This window comes from Megascapheus bottae, chromosome 2 (assembly GCF_031878675.1).
Source record: "Megascapheus bottae isolate mThoBot1 chromosome 2, mThoBot2.hap1, whole genome shotgun sequence".
NCBI classification, from domain to species: domain Eukaryota; kingdom Metazoa; phylum Chordata; class Mammalia; order Rodentia; family Geomyidae; genus Megascapheus; species Megascapheus bottae.
The window spans coordinates 86310489-86328164 of record NC_143510.1 but is presented as its reverse complement, the minus strand read 5'-3'; the positions used below and the strand labels follow the sequence as shown (position 1 = coordinate 86328164).

Below are 17676 nucleotides of genomic sequence, written 5' to 3'. Positions count from 1 at the left end.
CAGCAGGAAGGCATTCACTGTGGGCAGGGCCATTCCACAGGGGAAAGACTGGTACTTCATCTAAAGGGAAAGAAATGAATGTCAGCAGATAAAAAACAACTTACCTGCACCCCCAAGATGGTCCCCAACAAGGCTCCAAGAATAAACCTCAGCAGGGTTCTGGACTAGGGGAGGGGACTTGGGCCTAAGAGAAGTCTGGTCAGGTCTCCAGACTCTCTGTCTCTCACTTTGGCACACAGTTGCTTGTTCCCTTGTATCAGTGAGATGAAAATGGTGTCTGGCTGGCAAGCACAATGGGAGCACTGGCTGTGTGGCTCCATATTTGAAGATGTTCACAGGTCCATCGTGGGTTGGAAAGTCTCTCCATTCGTATGGTTCTCTGTTGTGTAACTTATACCCTAGAGTTGGGCCAGCAAACCACAGTTCACAGGCCCAACTCAGCTGCTACCCAACACTATATACAGGAAACTGTTGATTACAGCCATGTGTATGTGTTGTATGTGTTACCCACAGTTGGTTTTGCACCACCTGCTTAAGGTTGCTTAAGCCAGGGCTCAGCAGACCTTCTGTATAAAGGGCTGGGTGGTGATTTTTGTCTTTAAGGCTCACTCGGTCTCTGTAGCAGCCACTATACTCTACACTCTTCCCAGAGGGAACACAAGTGATTGATCAAGAAGGAAATGGTCCCAGGAAAGGGATGGAACTGCCCTGCCTTATGAAGGAAGCAGGGCTGTCATTGCTCACAGGTGTCCTCAGAGGGAGAAAACTCTTCCTCTGTCCCCTCCAAGTTGCAGCCCATTTCAGTGAGGCAACTCAGTGTAATCCTGAGGCCTCTGTCACCTGTCCACCATCCTATCATTTCCCACCTCCTTTATTGTTAGATATCCACTTGACATTGACAACACCTTGTCCCCGTTTCTTAAGGCTGACCTCATTGCTGCATTCATCAGGCTGAGCCTCTCTGGCCTGACAGCTCCAATTTGTCATTTGTTTCCTGGACCCTGGACTGGCCCTCACCCAAGGGCAGAGACACATGTTGGACCTCAGAGTCCTTTCTGCCCAGAACCACTTCACCTCCTCTGGCCCACATCCTGCCCTATTGTTAGATTCTCTTAACACATCCTTACCCACATACATAGATTCTCTTAATACCTCCTTACCAGCAAGCATACATGTACATCCATAGTTACCTCTTCATATTTCACACATAGGTGAATATGTACCTAAGTTCAAAGTCACACTGGCATCTTCAACTTGTACCAGTACCATACATTCATCTTAGCTCTCCCTTATAGCTTATCTGTACCCTCTGACTCCAGCTGGGAGAAACCTGATTTTTACCATTCTCCATCCACTGAGGTCCATGTGTGCAAGTCAGCCTGTAGCCCTGTGGAAAACAACTTTCACTAACTACAGCACAGTGCTATGCACAGCTGGTTTCACCTTCAGTCTTGTAGCCTCCACTCAGGTCCAGAGTTCCTTAGGCTATTGTGCCATACACAATTTCCTGTTGATATCACCCACTCCAAGTTGATGGTATCAGGATTGAGGTTTGGGAAGGGGATTCTATGGTGGAGGAAAGGGGCTTGAAGGATAGGATTAGTGCTCTAATAGAGGTTAAGGGAGTGGAGGTGGGAATCTTGCCTCTTCTATACGAGGAAGCAGCAAGAAGGCAATATCTGTGAACCACAACATGCGCTCTCAGCAGACACTAAATATTTCAAGCACCTTGATCAGGGATATCCCAGCCTCCAGAACCGTGAGAAATTCTATTTATAAGCCACCACGAAGTTGATGGCATTTTCCTGTAGCAGCTCAAACAGGGTATTTTCCTATAGCAGTTCAAACAGGCTCAAACAGACTATAACAACGTATAACCTAGGTAGATACATTAGTCGGTAGATACATTAGTCGCTATCTCCACTCTCCTCCCTACATGCTGGTGGCTGAAATTACATTCAAGTCCCCATCTCTGCCTCTGCCACGGGAACTGCCATGGAGAGTCAGGGTTGAGAATGTAAAGTTCTTGAAGCTGTGGGCCTGGGGCTTCAACCATTAGGCAAGAATAATAATAACCATGCCATCACTTAGGTCTTGGTGAAGCGGAAGTGAGTCAGATCTTTATAAAGAGCTGTCCTAGATGGAGAGAACATTCTTCAAATAGTGCTTCCACACTCATTCTCCTCTTGGAGAAATGCAATCTGGCTTATGTTCCTGCCACTTTGGCCTTCAGAATGCCTTCCTTCCTTATCTAGCCTCTTCCTGAAAATAATAGGAGCTTCCATTGTGCTAAGAGATTTATGGGAATATTTTCTTGCATTCTCACAGTCCCCTGTAAGGTCACCCAGTCAACAGTTACTCTGTTGCACCAGCAAGGAACTACAGACATGGAGGTTTTCCCCATAGCTATATCGCTAGAAAAATGTTGGAACTCAGATTTCTAGGCAGATGTGGCTGAGATCAGGTCCTACCTTCTCACCACCATCCTCCAGGGCACATGGCTGCCTTCCGAGATTCCATCTGCTGATTCTGCTTTCTGGAGCGTGTATCCTTCACTACGAACCCTACTGGGCTTGCCCACTGATGGGAAGCAAGTACACACGGCTCTTACACTCAGACTAGTCCATAGGCTAGACGCAGGGTGACCCACTGAGCATTTGAATTAACTCCCACTGATCTGAGCCCAACGGACTGAACCGATGCCTCACACCCTGTTGTCTGTTCTGACACAGGAGGACCTCCATCTCTGGAAACTGGAAAGCCAACACAGGCTCTGCCATGTTGGAGCAGGTGGCCATGACGGAGAGGTAAGAAACAAAGACCATGTGGGGAGAGGCAGCTGTGGGAGGGGACAAATGGAGCTATGAACTCCACCTCACCCTCCCTCTGTCCAGCTTCCTCTACCACAAGGCACTTTGCAGGGTTCACTTGCTGCCTACAACCATCTATGGGGCACATATTGATGAAACTACTCTTTACAGAGGGGAAAAGCTCAGAGGAAATGACCTGTCCAGTATCTCAGAGCTGATTAGTGACAGCTGAGAGCAGAACCCCGATGTCCAAATCCAGGATCTTGTAGCCCTGTCCCACTGCCCCAGGAACTAGGCAGGAAGCCCTGTCTAGGCCCTCCTTAGGCACCGAGGGCTGTGAGGAAACACCATGACTACAAGCAGTGGCAGGCTGACTTCCCAGCATGTGTTTCAAGGGCTTGCCCTGGCTGAAGGTCCTGAAGGTCTTTCTCACGTTAAGCACTGCCAAGGGGAATCCTCGCTGACGAACAGCCAGCCAGTACACGGGTGTGCCCACATGCCCAGTGAGGAATCTCAACTGGCAAGCCAGACCTGGTAGTAGACAGACTATGGGGTCAAGGCTCTGTTCTACCCAAGGGTCAGTGATTCGTGCCTATAATCCTAGATCCTCAGATCTCAGCTTTCTCAGTAGCAAGGTTGAAAGCCAACCCAAGTAGGAAAGTGTGAATTTTGTTTATCCGCAATTAAATAGCAAGGAAAAAAAAGAACAGTGCCCAAGGAAAAGAAAAACAGTACCCAAGCTAAAAAATAGTACCCAGACCCTAAGTTCAAGCCCTAGTATCAGAGTGCACACATATACAAAGGCAATAAGGATCTAAGGATCATGGTTCCAAGCCAGCCGAGGTAGGAAAGCCTACAATGGAACCATCCCTCCAAACTCTTGGCTTTTTGGTGGTCAAGTAGTAGTATGGTAGCCTTAAGGAGAAAAAAAAAACCTCAAGAATAACACACAAGCCCTGAGTTCAAACTCCAGACCACCCTCCTACCACCACACACAAACTTTAAAAAAATCCCACCCTTACCTCCATCCTTTCCTTGAACTCTGGACCAGAACACAGGTCCAATTGTTCTTTGGGAGATACATTGGCTCCAAGGATTTATTCCCCACCCATCCTCCTCCACTGAGCTCCTTTTCTATATGGATTCTTGGGGATGTGCTTTCTTTTAGGCCGGCCCATGGTGCTTCCAGGTCCAGAGCCTCAGTGTCTGTCAGAAGGAAAACATCTCCTCCAACCATTTCATTCAGACCTGAGCCTTCTTTACTGGTTGGTCATGACTCTCTGAACTAATCACTCTGGCCAAGGCAGGTGTAATTCTGCGATTGGACAGGATTATGTGTGTTAGACAGGCACCCGTTTCTGTAGTAACAATTGAGAGAAATTCAGGGAGTATCTAGTGCCCCGTATTGAGTAAGAACAGACCATTCGCACCCTGTTCCAAATGAGAGGAACGGTGTCTAGCAGGGGACCCAAAACCAGATGGGGTCTTCTGAAAGCCACAGTCACTTAGGCAGGTCTCTGAATCTGTTGTTCCCCCTGTAAAATGGGTTCCATTTGGAATAGCGGGAATGAAGAATCTGGGCACAAGATGGCACATAGTAGGAGCACAGTAGGCATGAGTCTTCATCCTGCTTTTCACTCCCAGCATCCTCCTAGCTGCCACTGAAGAGGGAACTGGTCTGGGTCCCAGGAGAACTATTTTTTGCTTTGGTCCATGACCCAGGCTCGCCTGCCTCCCTCTCTGGGCCTCAGTGGATGCTGATGAATGAGATGAGAAAGTGCTAAGAACATTTCAGTCCATGACCTCTCCTTATTCCAGGCCTTGTGGTTCAGGGACACAAACAGTTCTAAGAACAGGCATAACCCTAAGAATAGGCACACCCCCACATGACCCTGAAGCACAGGGAGAGAGAGTCCCCTGTAACTCCCAAATCCAACACACAAGGGAAGCTAGGAACAAGCCCTGAAGATTTCTCCAGAGACAGCAATGCCCTTGTTGCAAGGTTAAAGGGCAACACAGAACTCTGTCTTCTGCAAAGCAAACTGGCCCTGCAGTCTGAGTGGCTGGAAAGGACACAAAAGCAGTGGGTCCAGAGGGCCAGGCCCCCAGGCTAGGCGGGAGCAGCTGGCCAGCCTCCCTGCCTGCCTCCACTCCAGCTCAGGGAGAATCCACCCTTTGTCCCGGAGGCTCTTGTCTGGCTGGGAGAGCAGCTGGGAAGGATTTCTGGAGTCCTCTTAGAAGCTTTCCCAAGGGAAAAGAGCTGCAGGAACTGCTGGGTGTCCAGGGTGGCTCTAGATGCAGGGTGACAGGGGGCTGGGTCTCTGTTGCAGTGTGGGCAAAGATCCTGGGGTTGGGGTTGGGGTTGGTAGGGGGAGGTCTCATATCACTAGACTCTAGTTCCCCTCTCCTTCAACCTTCCTTTCTTCCTGCTTTCCCTTCCTTCCCCCTCTGCCCTTCCCCTCCTTCCCTTCCCTTTTTCCTTTTCCTTCCCCCCCCATCTCTGCTCTCACCACCTGGCTCTCTCTGAGCATCTCTAGTTATCTCTATGGCTCTGTCTTGACTCCTGTCTGCTCTGTTTCCTCCCTTAATGCTTACTGTCTGTCCATACAGGTACAGGCTCTGGGTGGACAGCTGCTCAGAAATGTTCGGTGGGCTGGACATCTGTGCTGTCAAAGCTGTCCACAGCAAGGACGGCAGAGATTACATCATCGAGGTGAGGGGGTGAGGGGCGACGATACCTCCTTTCCCCATCCTAGCTCTGAGAGGAAGGCCAAAAGGAGAGGATCCCCACCAGACCCTGGCACGGTCAGCTGTGTTCTGAAACCTGGCCTGACACACACAGCCCAGGCCTCGGGGAGCTCTGTTACCTTACCCCACTGTGGCCACAGTAGCAAGCTTCATGCTTGGCATTTCTGAACTAGTCCCTAGCTCTGAGTGTGAATTGAACCATTCTCCCCCACTGTCCAGCTAAGTGACAGCAAGACTCCATCCCACTGGGCTTCATCATTGTCCTCAATATCCCAGCAGGTGAAGTGAATCCACTCCCGGGCATCACACACACATCACATCAACCTTTGTTCATGGCATCAGAGGTCCTGTGGGCTGGGTCCAGGATGGATCGGAGACACAGCGAGGACTCGGTGGACAGGACATGGCAGGCTGGCAGGAAGAGGAAGGGTGGCAAGGAATGGCAGGGAAAGATGAGGGAAATAGCAGAGTCTAGCGGGGGTGCTGAGTCCCTCTGTGATGGGTTCTAGGATGGTCTCCACTGTCCCTATCCCTCCCAAGATGCTCCATCTCTCAGGGCCCCATACTCCTCTCTTGCCACTACCACACCCCACAGCTCCCTCCTGCTTCCCCTAAAACTCCCCTTTGGCCTCAGCGTCCCTCCTGTCCCCAGCTTCCCAGGCTCCCCTGCTGTCCCTCTCAGGCCACAGGGGAGGAATAGGCTGATGGCAGTCCAAGACACGTGAGGGACAGCCCTGTGGCTGGCCCTGCCTGGCGTGGGTGGCTAATGGGAAGCACATGGCCGGGGTGACCACAGGAGCCAGTCAGTCCTCCCGGCCCTTGTCCTGCGTGCCTTCGCACTCCCCAGGGACCCAAGGCCCAGCACGCCCGGTAGCTTCATGGAAGAAAGGGTTAGGGGGAAAGCACATGGAGGAGGCTCCCAAAAGAGGGAAGAGGCTTCCATCTATGTCTGAGATCCAGGCCTCCTCACTGTACCTGAAGTCCACACACACACACACACACACACACACACAGAGCTCCCTGCTTGAGAGACCCAATGGAAATGCCAAGAACAGAACTGCCAACCTGAGCAGCCCTTCCTAGAAGAGCCAGGCGCTTCTCTGGGAACTTCAGCCCAGGGCTAGGATGAGGCCCCTCTACCTGAGCCATCCCAGCTCCTCACGTCCCTCCCCCCACCCCAAGCCTGTTGTGGCCTCTTACCAGGATGGAAGAAGGGAGCCTGGCTTTGCCTCCTAATCATTCATTCCTTGCTCACTACTGAGCCATCTCACTGGGTGACCAGCCTCAAGCTGGAAACCGGAGCCCAGCAGTGGGCAGGAGGGCGGGATTGCTCTGCAGAGACTCCATTCCAGAGGGGCAGCAACCCCCTTAGGAGTGAGCACAGGCCCGTCCTTGTCTCTGGGATGAGCACCTCGAGTTCTATCTTTTGTCTTTGGCAGGAAAAAAAATACCTATGCTGTGACTCCAGTTCGATTAAGTAGCTGCACATGTCAGTTTGAGTACAATGCATCTTGATCAATATCACCCCTTTTATCCCTGTCCCCACCTTCCCAGCCCCTCCCCCCATTTCCCTAATTCTATACGATATGTATTAAATATTATGACTTTGTTTCCCATTTTTAAAGCAAAAACAAATTAGAAATAAAAATGTAAAAAGTAGCCTTGGACTTCAAAAAAAAACTCCTTAAAGAATGGATTTTCATATTTTTCCCCTCAGCTTTACAGAGTTGTTTCTCTTCTGTTTTGATTTTAGGGTACGGCTGGAGGAGAGGGGTAGTGTGTTCTGAGAAATAGAAATAGGATTTTTCCCAATAAGGAAAGACAAAAGGGGAGGGGCAAGAGAGATCCAAAAATACTGGGGTTTTTGAGCCACCTCGGTGGTGAGAACGAGGGAGTTTGTGTGAAATGTTTACTGAAGATCTTGACAGCGAGTGACATCCTCCAGGGATGACAAGACCCTTGAACTTGTCCCCTCTGACCTGTCCAGTGGTGACATTGCTCACTGGTGGGGGGAAAAAATGTTTCCCTGGGGAGACTTCAACTTCCGCTGGCTGCATGGACCCTGGGGATTCTAGAATTGCCCATCTCGGGTTCCTTGCTGTTTTCCACTGCTGGATATGTGAGGAAGAAACCAGAACCCAAATGGGCAAGTAGAGGAGAGGTAGGAAGGCAGGGAAGGCTGGAGACAGGCTCTCCATGGTACATCGCCAGGCCCCTGGGATCCTGGCTGTCAGACCTAGGGGTGACCCAAGGAGCAAACTGTCAAGAGCCACTTCCAGATCCTGCTTGAATCTGTTTTCCCATCTTTAGGTAGCTTGCTTTTCGGCTTCCCAGGAACTATAGCTGCCCCAGGAAAAGGAACAGCTGGTACTGCTAGAGCAGCTGTTCCAACTTAAGAGTTACGAAAAATATATATATACACTCATAAAGGAAAAATGACTTGCCCAAGTCCACAGGAGGGCATGGGCCCAGAACCCCTGTTGCCTCCTCCAATTTCTTACCATAAAAAGCTGTCCAGTGTTCAGTAAGGATTGGCCCAGTGCTGGGGCTCTTGTCATTTCTTGGGCCCTGTGTCTCCTCATGATGACAGGGATAATACCTTCCGCAAGTAGGGATGCTGAGACTCAACCCAGAGCTTCCAATGGTAGCTAGCATGCAGTTTATGATCAATAAAATGGAGCATTTAGCAGTCTCCCTGCTAGCACCTCTCAGTGCTCCATTCAGCAGCTATTGGGATGAGCTCCCCAATAGGACAAGCTGCAAGATAAACCTGAGGTGGCTCATAGGAGCTGGTGCTGTCCTAGAGGGCTTCCTGGAAGAAAGGCTAGCTAAGAGGCAACCTGACAGTTGAGCAGTTTGTGAGGTAAGGTATGGACAGAGGGAATAACAAGCATGTAGGTCTGGAGGAGGAGAATGAGCCTCATGCTGAAAGAGGAGGAGGCAAGTTGACAGATTTGGTGGGGTAGGTGAATTCAGGTGGGTAGATTTCCACAGTAAGGAAGTAGGGGTAAACGCAGCCATGTCTCTGGTCCCTAGGGAATTACCTGGCGCACTGATTCATGTCCCTTCTATCTCCATCTATGAAAAAGGGGCAAAATGGGAAACAAAAACCTGCCCTTTGTGGTCCCCTCCTAAGTAAGTACTTTCTTCCTGTGTGAACAGCCCAGCTTCCTGAGGAAGGAGTTTCCTTCCAGGCCTGTGTTCTGCCAAGGCCCCCAGAACAGCCCTTCCCCTTCTGTCTTCGCTCTCAACCACGGGTCACTTCCAGCCCGTCATTTTATTTTTATTTTTGTCCTGCCCAAACCCCCACCTTGACTGCTTCCAGCTTCATGGAAAACCTTGACCTTGAGCCAAAGGAAGGAGAGAAAGAGAGCTGGGTGGGAAAGGAGTAGGCGGAGCCTAGATCCCAAGGAAAAGTACAGAAAAGGTCAGCTAATGTTCCCCCACCCTGGGCCTGGGTCACATTGCTGTCAGCCCACGTCTGTAGGCCGAACTGAACCGAATCCAGGCCGTTGGTGTAGACAAAACTGTAGGAAACCGGACGTCTCCAGGAGGCCCAGTGCCAACTGGAGGTGCTGAGCTGAGTGGCTTGTGTGGAGGACATCGCCATCTAGTGGTCACTTCTGTCCTGAGCCAGCACTCCAGAGGGCCTGGTCCTTCCTGCATGGAAAGCCCTGCTCTCTCTCTCCCACAGGTGATGGACAGTTCGATGCCTCTGATTGGAGAGCACGTGGAAGAGGACAAACAACTGATAGCTGACCTTGTTGTCTCCAAAATGAGTCAGTTTCTGATGCCAGGGTGCACAGTGCCCTCTCCCCTGAGACCCTGGGTAAGGTGTTTATAAAACCTGACTTCCAAGCTGGACCCTAGCAGCTCACCCCTGTAATCCTAATGACTGAGGGAGTTGAGTGTCTTGCTCAGGCTGGCTTTGAACTAGGGGCCTCAGATCTTATCTGCAATTAACCACGAGAAAAAAAACAGAAGTGGAGCTGTGGCTCTTGAGTGGTTATTAAATGCTAGTCTTAAGCACAAAAGCTCAGGGATAGCGCCCAGGCCTGAGTTCAAGCCCCATGACTGACAAATTTTTTAAAAAATGAAAATCCCTGGCTTCCTCTCTCCTGCTCCAGGCTCCACAGACAAAACCTGCAAAATCCCCTGGGCAAAGCCAGCTGGGACCTCAGCTGGGGCAATCCCAGCCACGCCCACCGCCACAAGGTAAGAGCCAGGCCAGCCCTGCACTGTGACTTCTAAGACTTTTAGCCTGTGTGTGACTTTTAGCCTGTGTGACTTCTAGGACTGAAATACACGGAAGGGCCCATGTGTGCCAGGCACTGTGCCAGAGACACCCCCACCATCTGCTCATCTATAGAGCCGCTCCACGCTGGCATGCCCCTCCTCCTGAGGGAGAGGTTATAGAGTATTGCCCAGAGAAGATGGCAAGATGGCACATTTACAACTCTGGCTTTTCAGAGCTTCTAGAAAGGGTTTATTTCTGGCCTCTGCTGGTATCTGACTATAGATTTGAGAGGGAGAGGGAGGGAGAGGAAGAAGGGGTGTTCGTGGTGTGGTGATGGTGTTTTATGGTATCCTGGCCTCTCTAGCTGTTGTTACTACAGATATGTTGATCTTGGGAGTAAAAAGGTCTTGGGGACCAGATGAATTCCACTTCTACTGGACTAGGTTAAAATACCCCTCTCTTCCCTCCCTCATTCCTTCTCCCTGTCTTCCTGTCTTCTTTTTTTCTATCCCTCTTTCCTTTCCCCATTAGAGATGTATTATCTGTGTATATATAGATATATTTAATAGTTAACACATAGATACTATTTTATATTAGTATACTTTTCACGTAAACTTGAGGTTGTTTTCTTCTAATACTCTCCAAAATATCAAAATCGTATTCAATCCTGGAATAAAAATGATCACATTTGTCAAAATCCTGGTGGTCAGTCTTCTCAGAATATAATAACTTGTTCACAATTGCATTCATTCCAGAGGCCAGAGTCTGTTGTCCCCACACTGCCCCCACCCTTTGTTTGAAAGTCTTGCTCAAGTCCTTTTTTTTATCCCTGCAGTTTTAACTCTCCATACTGCCAAGTCTCGTATCATTTCAATATTCAGATCCCTTTGCAATAAAACATAGTGATGGTTCATGAACATTATGTCATTACCATTCACCAGGCTTTCCCATCCACCTCTCTTGTCTAGGCTTCTCTTCCTGGAAAAGCAGAATGTATTTCAGGAAAAAGAAGTATACATAGTGTACAAAGTGTACATAGTCAGCTTTCCATGGCTGTCAAGAAATCCCACCTAAAAGCAGGAAAGTTTTATTGTGGCTCATGGTTTTGTTAGCACAGTCCTTTGGCCCTAGTGTTTGGGGCCTGTGGTAGCAACACGTTCATAGTGGGAGCATGAGATGGAAGAAAACTTTGTCAGTGTCTGCATGGGAAGGAGGGGAGTGGAAAGGGCAAGGGAATGGGGAGGGAGAAAAAGGGAGAGTGGGGGTGAGATCAGAGATAGAACATGAGAGTATTAAGAAAATAAAAGCCAGAGGAAGAGAACATGGGGATTGGTGCCATGGTCCCTATGGCCCCGTGAAGGGAAGTCCCCAATGACCTAACTTCCTTCCACCAGGCCCCACCCTGTATAGGCTCCTCCTCCTCCCATGATGCCCTGGGACCAGGCCTTTAATCCATGGACTTTAGGGCAACTTTTAAAACCCTAACCATACCATAACGTGTACACATGAACAGTAGTACTCTTCTGATGTACCTATATGTCAATGATTTGAACCCAGCTCATGTCTCACTACCGTGCCAATCTTAGGCAAGTGATATCACTGAGGAATCGGGCCAGGAGAAGTGATAAGGGAGGAAAAAGAATAGCCATGTTGAATGCTGGGGTGCTTTCAGGGAACGGGGGAAGGGAGACAGGAAGCAATTAGTAAGAAGTGTGATTGAGGGACAGTGCTGAGTTGTAAGTTCTTATACTAATAAATAGCGTGTATCTTACTAACAATTCTCATCGATGTTCTAATTGTCCTATTATGGGGACTGTTAATTCCTGTTATTAATCATCTTTGTAACCAGCAGCTTCTTCTCCTGCCTGGCAGATATCCTACAGTTATAAATGGCCCCAAAGTACTTTATTCATCCCCCCACCAGACTCCTGGCTTGTCTCTGCCCTGCCCCCTCCCCTTACACTCTGCCAGGGACTGACTTTAAAAACACTTCAGAACAGAAGCCCTTTAAAACAGAGAGCCACTGTATTCTGTTTCCTCTCTGGCACACAGTAAAACCATGCTTGATAAAGAGATATTATTTTAAGGAACATGTGGCTAAACACACATTGAGTGAGCTGAAAAATAATCAACTTAAAACCAGTTAAGGTAATTAACATTCAAATTAAAAACAAGGTTAATTGAACAAAACAATATTATCACCATTTCTCCAAGCTTATATTTGTTTTAAACTCACTGTTTGTCTTTATTTTTATATGTGTATAAATTTATATTCATATTTTAAATAGATATTTGTAGTAACAGTTCTATAAATATATTTTATAGAACTATAATACTTTTTTTGTGCCTATCCTGTGGTGAGAATTCAGGGCCTGGGTACTGTCCCTGAGCCTTTTTTTGCTCCAGGCTGGTGCTTTACCACTTGAGCCATATCCCTACTCTGGTTTGTTCCTTTTGTTCCTTTGGTAGGTAAGTCTGGAGATGAGTCTGATGGCCTTTCCTGCCTGGGCTGACTTTGAACCACAATCCTCAGACCTCAGCGTCTGGAGTAGCTAGGATGAACAGGCCTGAGCAGCTAGCTCACTGTTCATTTTCACACTCGGTGAAGTGACGTTCTTTCAATCAGCTTCAGCCTCTTTTCAGCACTCATCTTGTGCTTGGGCAAATAACATCCTAAAAATATACCAGATTTGTTTTCTTTTCCAGGAAGTTGTAAGAAATGACTACAGTGTCTCTTAATGAATCACAAGTGGTAAAATACAGACTCAAGAAAGAAATAATGTATTGTTAAATGAGTTACTCAGGTTTTCTAAAATATTGTGAACCCATGGGTAAAGGTGGGAGCTTAAGATAAAACTAGATGTTTTCTTTGACCTGTAGTGGGTGTAGAAAAGAAAACTATAACCAGCATTTTTTTTTCCAGTCCTGCGCTTGAGCTCAGGACCTGAGCACTGTCCTTGGATTTTCTCAAGGCTAGAGCTCTACCACTTGAGCCTCAGCAACACTTCCGGCTTTTTTCTATGTATGTGGTCCTGAGGAATCGAACCTGGGTCTTCGTGCATGCTAGGCAAGCATTCAACCACTAGGCCAAACTCCCAGCCCCTAACCAGCATTTTTTTTTTTTTAATCGGGTCCATTTTTAAATGGGGAATGTTGCCTAGTATTCAAGTCTATAATCCCAACCATGTGGAAGTGGAGATCAGGGAGGTTACAGTTCAAGGCCTGTTCAGGCCTCCTCAGACATCTCATCTAAAACGACGGATGGGCACCATGATAGCCTCCCACATAACTAAATGATGGGTGTGTAAGATAGAGACAGAGACAATCATGGTTCCAGGCCTACACGGGCCGTTGCTTGTCTCCAAAGGACAAATCCAAACATACGTTTTTTTCTCTTTGGCGGATAGGAGGCCCTCGTCAAGCTCCATCTCCTCAGCCTCCCAGATCCAGAAGCCCCTCCCAGCAGAGGCTCTCCCCACAAGGCCAGCAGCCCGCGAGCCCCCAGTCTGGATCTCCTCAGCAGCAGAGGTCCCCAGGCTCTCCACAGTTATCTCGGGCCTCGGGTGGCAGCTCTCCAAACCAGGCCTCCAAGCCAGGTGCCAACCTCAGCTCACAGCCTCGGCCCCCCGTGCAGGGCCGCAGCACCTCCCAACAGGGTGAGGAGCCCCCAAAATCGGCACCACCACATCCCCATCTCAAGTAAGTGTTTGGGAATGGGCAAAGGGCCTCCCGTGGAAAGAGATGGCCAGACACTCTGCCCTCTCCACACCTGTCACCTAGCACTAGGCCTGGCACAGAGGGGTCACTGCCTCCTGGCCGAAGGGACTGCCACCTGGCTCTTGCAAAGCATTCAGAGAAAATGGCACACTGCCATTCCAGCGTTTTACCCTGTGGCAGTTCCAAAATGGAGGAAAAACACCCATGTTAATAACTAAATAAATAAGCCAGGCACCAGTGGTTCATGTCTGTAATCTTAGCCACTCAAGAGGCTGAGATCTGAGGATCTCAGTTCAAAGCCAGCCCGGTCACAAAAAGTCCATGAGACTCTTATCTCCAATTAACCTCCAGAAAAACAGAAGTGGTGCTGTGACTCGACGGTAAGAGGGCTAGCCTTGAGCTGAAGAGTTCAGGGACAGCCCCAAGGCCCAGAGTTCAAGCCCCATGACTTTGGGATTACAGAATTACTGATGAGGTGAAAAGTCTTGAGATGGTGAAGTGTAAAGTCCCTGGGCCTCTTGATTCTGCCATGAGTGCTGGAAGCTACAGGGGGAGAAACTGTAACCTGTGTGGCGCTAGCACATGGTAATTGACAGAGCAGGTTTGTACAGACAAACAGGAGAGCAATCAGGCTGCCGGTGCTGCTGGGATGGCAGAAAGAATAGGAGCTGGGGTTGTTCACTCACTTTGAGGCTCAATTTTTGCCCTTGAAAAATGAAAATACCAAGTCCAGGCAGTATACAGCAAGCTGTAATCCCAACCAGAGAAAGTAGAAGGTCCCAATCTAAGGCCCACCCAGGCAAAAGAGCAAAACCATGTCTGAAAGGTGACAAAAGAAAAAGAAACAAAAAACAAAGGTGAGAGGTGTGCTTTCTAGGCAGGGGCTCTTCCACTTAAAGCACAAGGCCCTCACCCCAAAAAGACCAGCATAACAAGCACCCGTGCAGATGCCCCTGGGTCCCTCACACCCCTTTTTTTGTGAGCACTGCAGCCTACTTTTTTTTTTTTTTTTTTTTGCCAGTCCTGGGCTTGAGCTCAGGGCCTGAGCACTGTCCTTGGACTTTCTCAAGGCTAGAGCTCTACCACTTGAGCCTCAGCACCACTTCTGGCTTTTTTCTATGTATGTGGTACCAAGGAATCGAACCCGGGTCTTCATGCATGCTAGGCAAGCACTTTAACCACTAGGCAAAACTCCTGGCCCCCCTACTTTTTTTTTTTATCATGGTTCTGATGGATGGCTGGGGTCAGCTGCCTGGCCCCAGAGTTGTTTCCTGGAAGCCTCAGCCTCCTGCCTCTCTATTGCAGCAAATCCCAGTCATTGACCAACAGCCTGGGCACATCAGACGCCGCCCACCGCGGGGCTCCCAGTGAAGACGAGGCCAAGGCCGAGACCATTCGCAACTTGAGGAAGTCCTTCGCAAGCCTATTCTCTGACTAGCCCTGCTCAGGCTGGTGAGGGCAGGAGGGAGGATGCCAGGACTCTCCTCCTGCTCCTGGCAGGAACCAACACAGGACCTGGGAACATGCTTCCTAAACACCCTGGACCCACGATCTGATCATTCACCATTACCGTGGCACTGAAACGCTACCTGCCTTGCGTGTGGGCCTTGAAGAGCATCCAGGCCCCTTCACACAGGCCTTTCAGAAAGAACTATCAATGCCCTGCCTACCCACAATGCCTGCTTCCCACCCCGATGCCGAGTGACATGTCCATGTCTGATGTTCACATTCTTGTTTTGCTTGCCTTTGAGCCTTCTTTTTCAGGGCCTTCTTTTTGGGGCCTCCCCACCCCCAACTCATTTACCACTGGACCTCAGCAACCTAAGAGGAAATATTTTTTGAAGTGTTTTTCTGCATCCAAGGAGAAAAGTGCATCCTGGGAATCTGCCATCCCACCCACCCCACCGAGACTCACCCTAAGGTAGAGCAAGCAGGAGCCTCGCCACAATGGGCCCTGTGGGGTCTTGGCGTCGAGAAGAAGCCAATTCCAGTGCAAGTAGGTTCTTCCAGTGCTAACAGTAATTGTACAGCTCAGGACAGACCAGGGGATCCTGTGGGAATCCTGACCCTCACCCCAAGGAGATGGGCAGGTCAGTCGAGTCCTCTGTCCCTCATGTGGGACACTGCCTTGAGGCTGCTGGAAGAAGAGAAGACAGATTGGAAGTCCTGTGACAGGAACTTCTCGTGTGGCATTTCATGTGATCTGCAGGGCCTGGTGGTCGGGTAGGCCTTCGAAACGCCATGTTTCCATTTGGAGCTGCATAAGACAGGACTGACGACAAAGGCTTTACAGAGTTCTACTGGCAAGGCCTCTGCTCTTTGCTTTACCCTAACTTCTTTGACTAAGCAAGTTAACAGCAGAGCTGGGGTGGGGGGTGGGGTGAGTCATCCTGACTCCTTCCTCAGTGCTCTAATCCCTACATTAGCTGCCTCTTGGAGGGGAAGGGGTCAGTGGATTTCAGGGGTGCTCCCACATCATGAAGCACCTGGTGCTAGAAACAAAGTAGCCTCTTGGTCTCAAGAAGAACCTAGAATGTTAGAACTTAGCCATATTCTCCCCTGCAAAGCCACTGGGCAACCTGATGTGTCTGAGACATAGTGGGGAGAGGGAAACTGGAGCATCCTTTGCCTGAAACAGCTTCCACTTAAGCCCAAGCGCTGCTACTGGCTGGTGGACCCAGGTTCCCACACCTAATCCAGACTAGAGTGATAGGGACAAAGCTAGAGACTTTAGCGAAACTCGCCTTCAATCTGGCTCTCCAACTGGCTACTGGCTGGATCCTGGTTCAATATCAGAAGTGCTAGCTGGCAAAGGCCCACTTGGGCATGAGAGTCTCTCTTCCTCCTTGCCTTCCTCCTGCTCTCATGACCATCAGCACAAGAGACCCCAAGTTTAGAAATCCTTTCTCCTCTTGCTCAAGATCCCTGATTTGGGATTAGTAATAAACAAGCAGCTCTGGCATAAGAAAGATCAGAGATCCCCTGACTAGGAGCACTAGAAGACATAACTAGGCAACAGGATACTGGCCAATTCAGGCCTGTTGCCATTGGCTAGGGTGGCAGCAAAGCAATGACCGTGGTGTAGGAGGAAGGGGAGCTGGTGAGGGCCTGCCTGGTACTCACATGCTGTGTTCTGTGTCTGTGCTCTGTTGAGGCCACTGTCTCTGACAGTCCCCTGCTGGAATACCTAGCCTCATTCTGCCCACATCCCCCTCCTCCTTCCATCTTAGGCCCCACAGTCATTTGTGGAAACCTAAGTTTCCTCACTACCTATATTCTCTCCCTTGTCCTAAGAATTCAAATATCTTCGTAACTATTGATAGCGTAGACTCTGTACAGAGTTTGTACAAACTCCAAGGTCAGGTAATCTGATTCTATAGCCACATACAGGTATATCCACATCCATCACAGAAAGCTAGCTGTTAGCAAGCATATTTAAATAATTGTTCATGGGCCCATACCATGAAGACAAATGGACTGTTTGCTCCCATAAACTAGTACATGCTTGCAAAACTATAACCAATAATGATTATGGCATTGGGAGATGAGAAAGAGCAAAAGGGGAGCGGAGACATCATGTGTAAACGTTATATTTGTTGTTTTGGCTTTGTTTCACAACACTGAACCCCAAGAAAGGCTCAGATTTTCCCTCCAAGCTGACCTAGTGAAGCTGAGACACAACAAAGCCCCATTCAATTTGCGCACAATGAAAACTTCAGCCTGTGAGGAATGCTCTGCCAGTCTGAGAAAGCTGCCTCCAGAGATCAACGATGCTGTGAAATTCAGGGCACTAGCAGATACACATCCTTTCTCTCCCCTTAGTTCGCTTCCTAAGTACACCCTCCCAAGCCTCAGCCCCTCCTGAGAAAGCACTTCATTCCTTTTATTCTCCAAACTGTCAGCAAGGCCACCGGGGTAAGCAGTCAATACCAGGATGCTGAGACAGGAGGATCGTGAGTTCAAAGCCAGCCTGGCTCTGTAGCCAAGTGGAATCCTGCCTCAAGGGAAAACAAAAAATAGTTTCAGATGTGGTTTTTACTCACATGGCAAATCAGCAGCAAACACATGTTCTGAGTGCCACTGTCTTCCGAAAGTTTCTCATGGGAGGAAGGGAAAAGTGAGCTGGCATGACGTCTCAAGCATAAGACCCATGAACCAAGTACA

The 17676-nt window shown here is 49.1% G+C and overlaps 1 protein-coding gene across 2 annotated transcripts in view; it reads left to right on the top strand.

Moving 5' to 3' along the window:
• Positions 1-15002, top strand: part of Syn3 (synapsin III) — a 358286-nt gene extending 343284 nt beyond the window's left edge. For both annotated transcript variants that reach the window (XM_090328587.1, XM_090328588.1), the window contains exons 9-14: positions 2733-2807; positions 5421-5523; positions 9253-9387; positions 9686-9773; positions 13203-13494; positions 14818-15002. In XM_090328587.1, the coding sequence (XP_090184713.1) occupies positions 2733-2807; positions 5421-5523; positions 9253-9387; positions 9686-9773; positions 13203-13494; positions 14818-14950 (826 nt within the window). In that variant the 3' untranslated portion in view covers positions 14951-15002. The remainder of the gene's footprint in view (positions 1-2732; positions 2808-5420; positions 5524-9252; positions 9388-9685; positions 9774-13202; positions 13495-14817) is intronic.
• The last annotated feature ends 2674 nt before the right edge of the window (positions 15003-17676 follow it).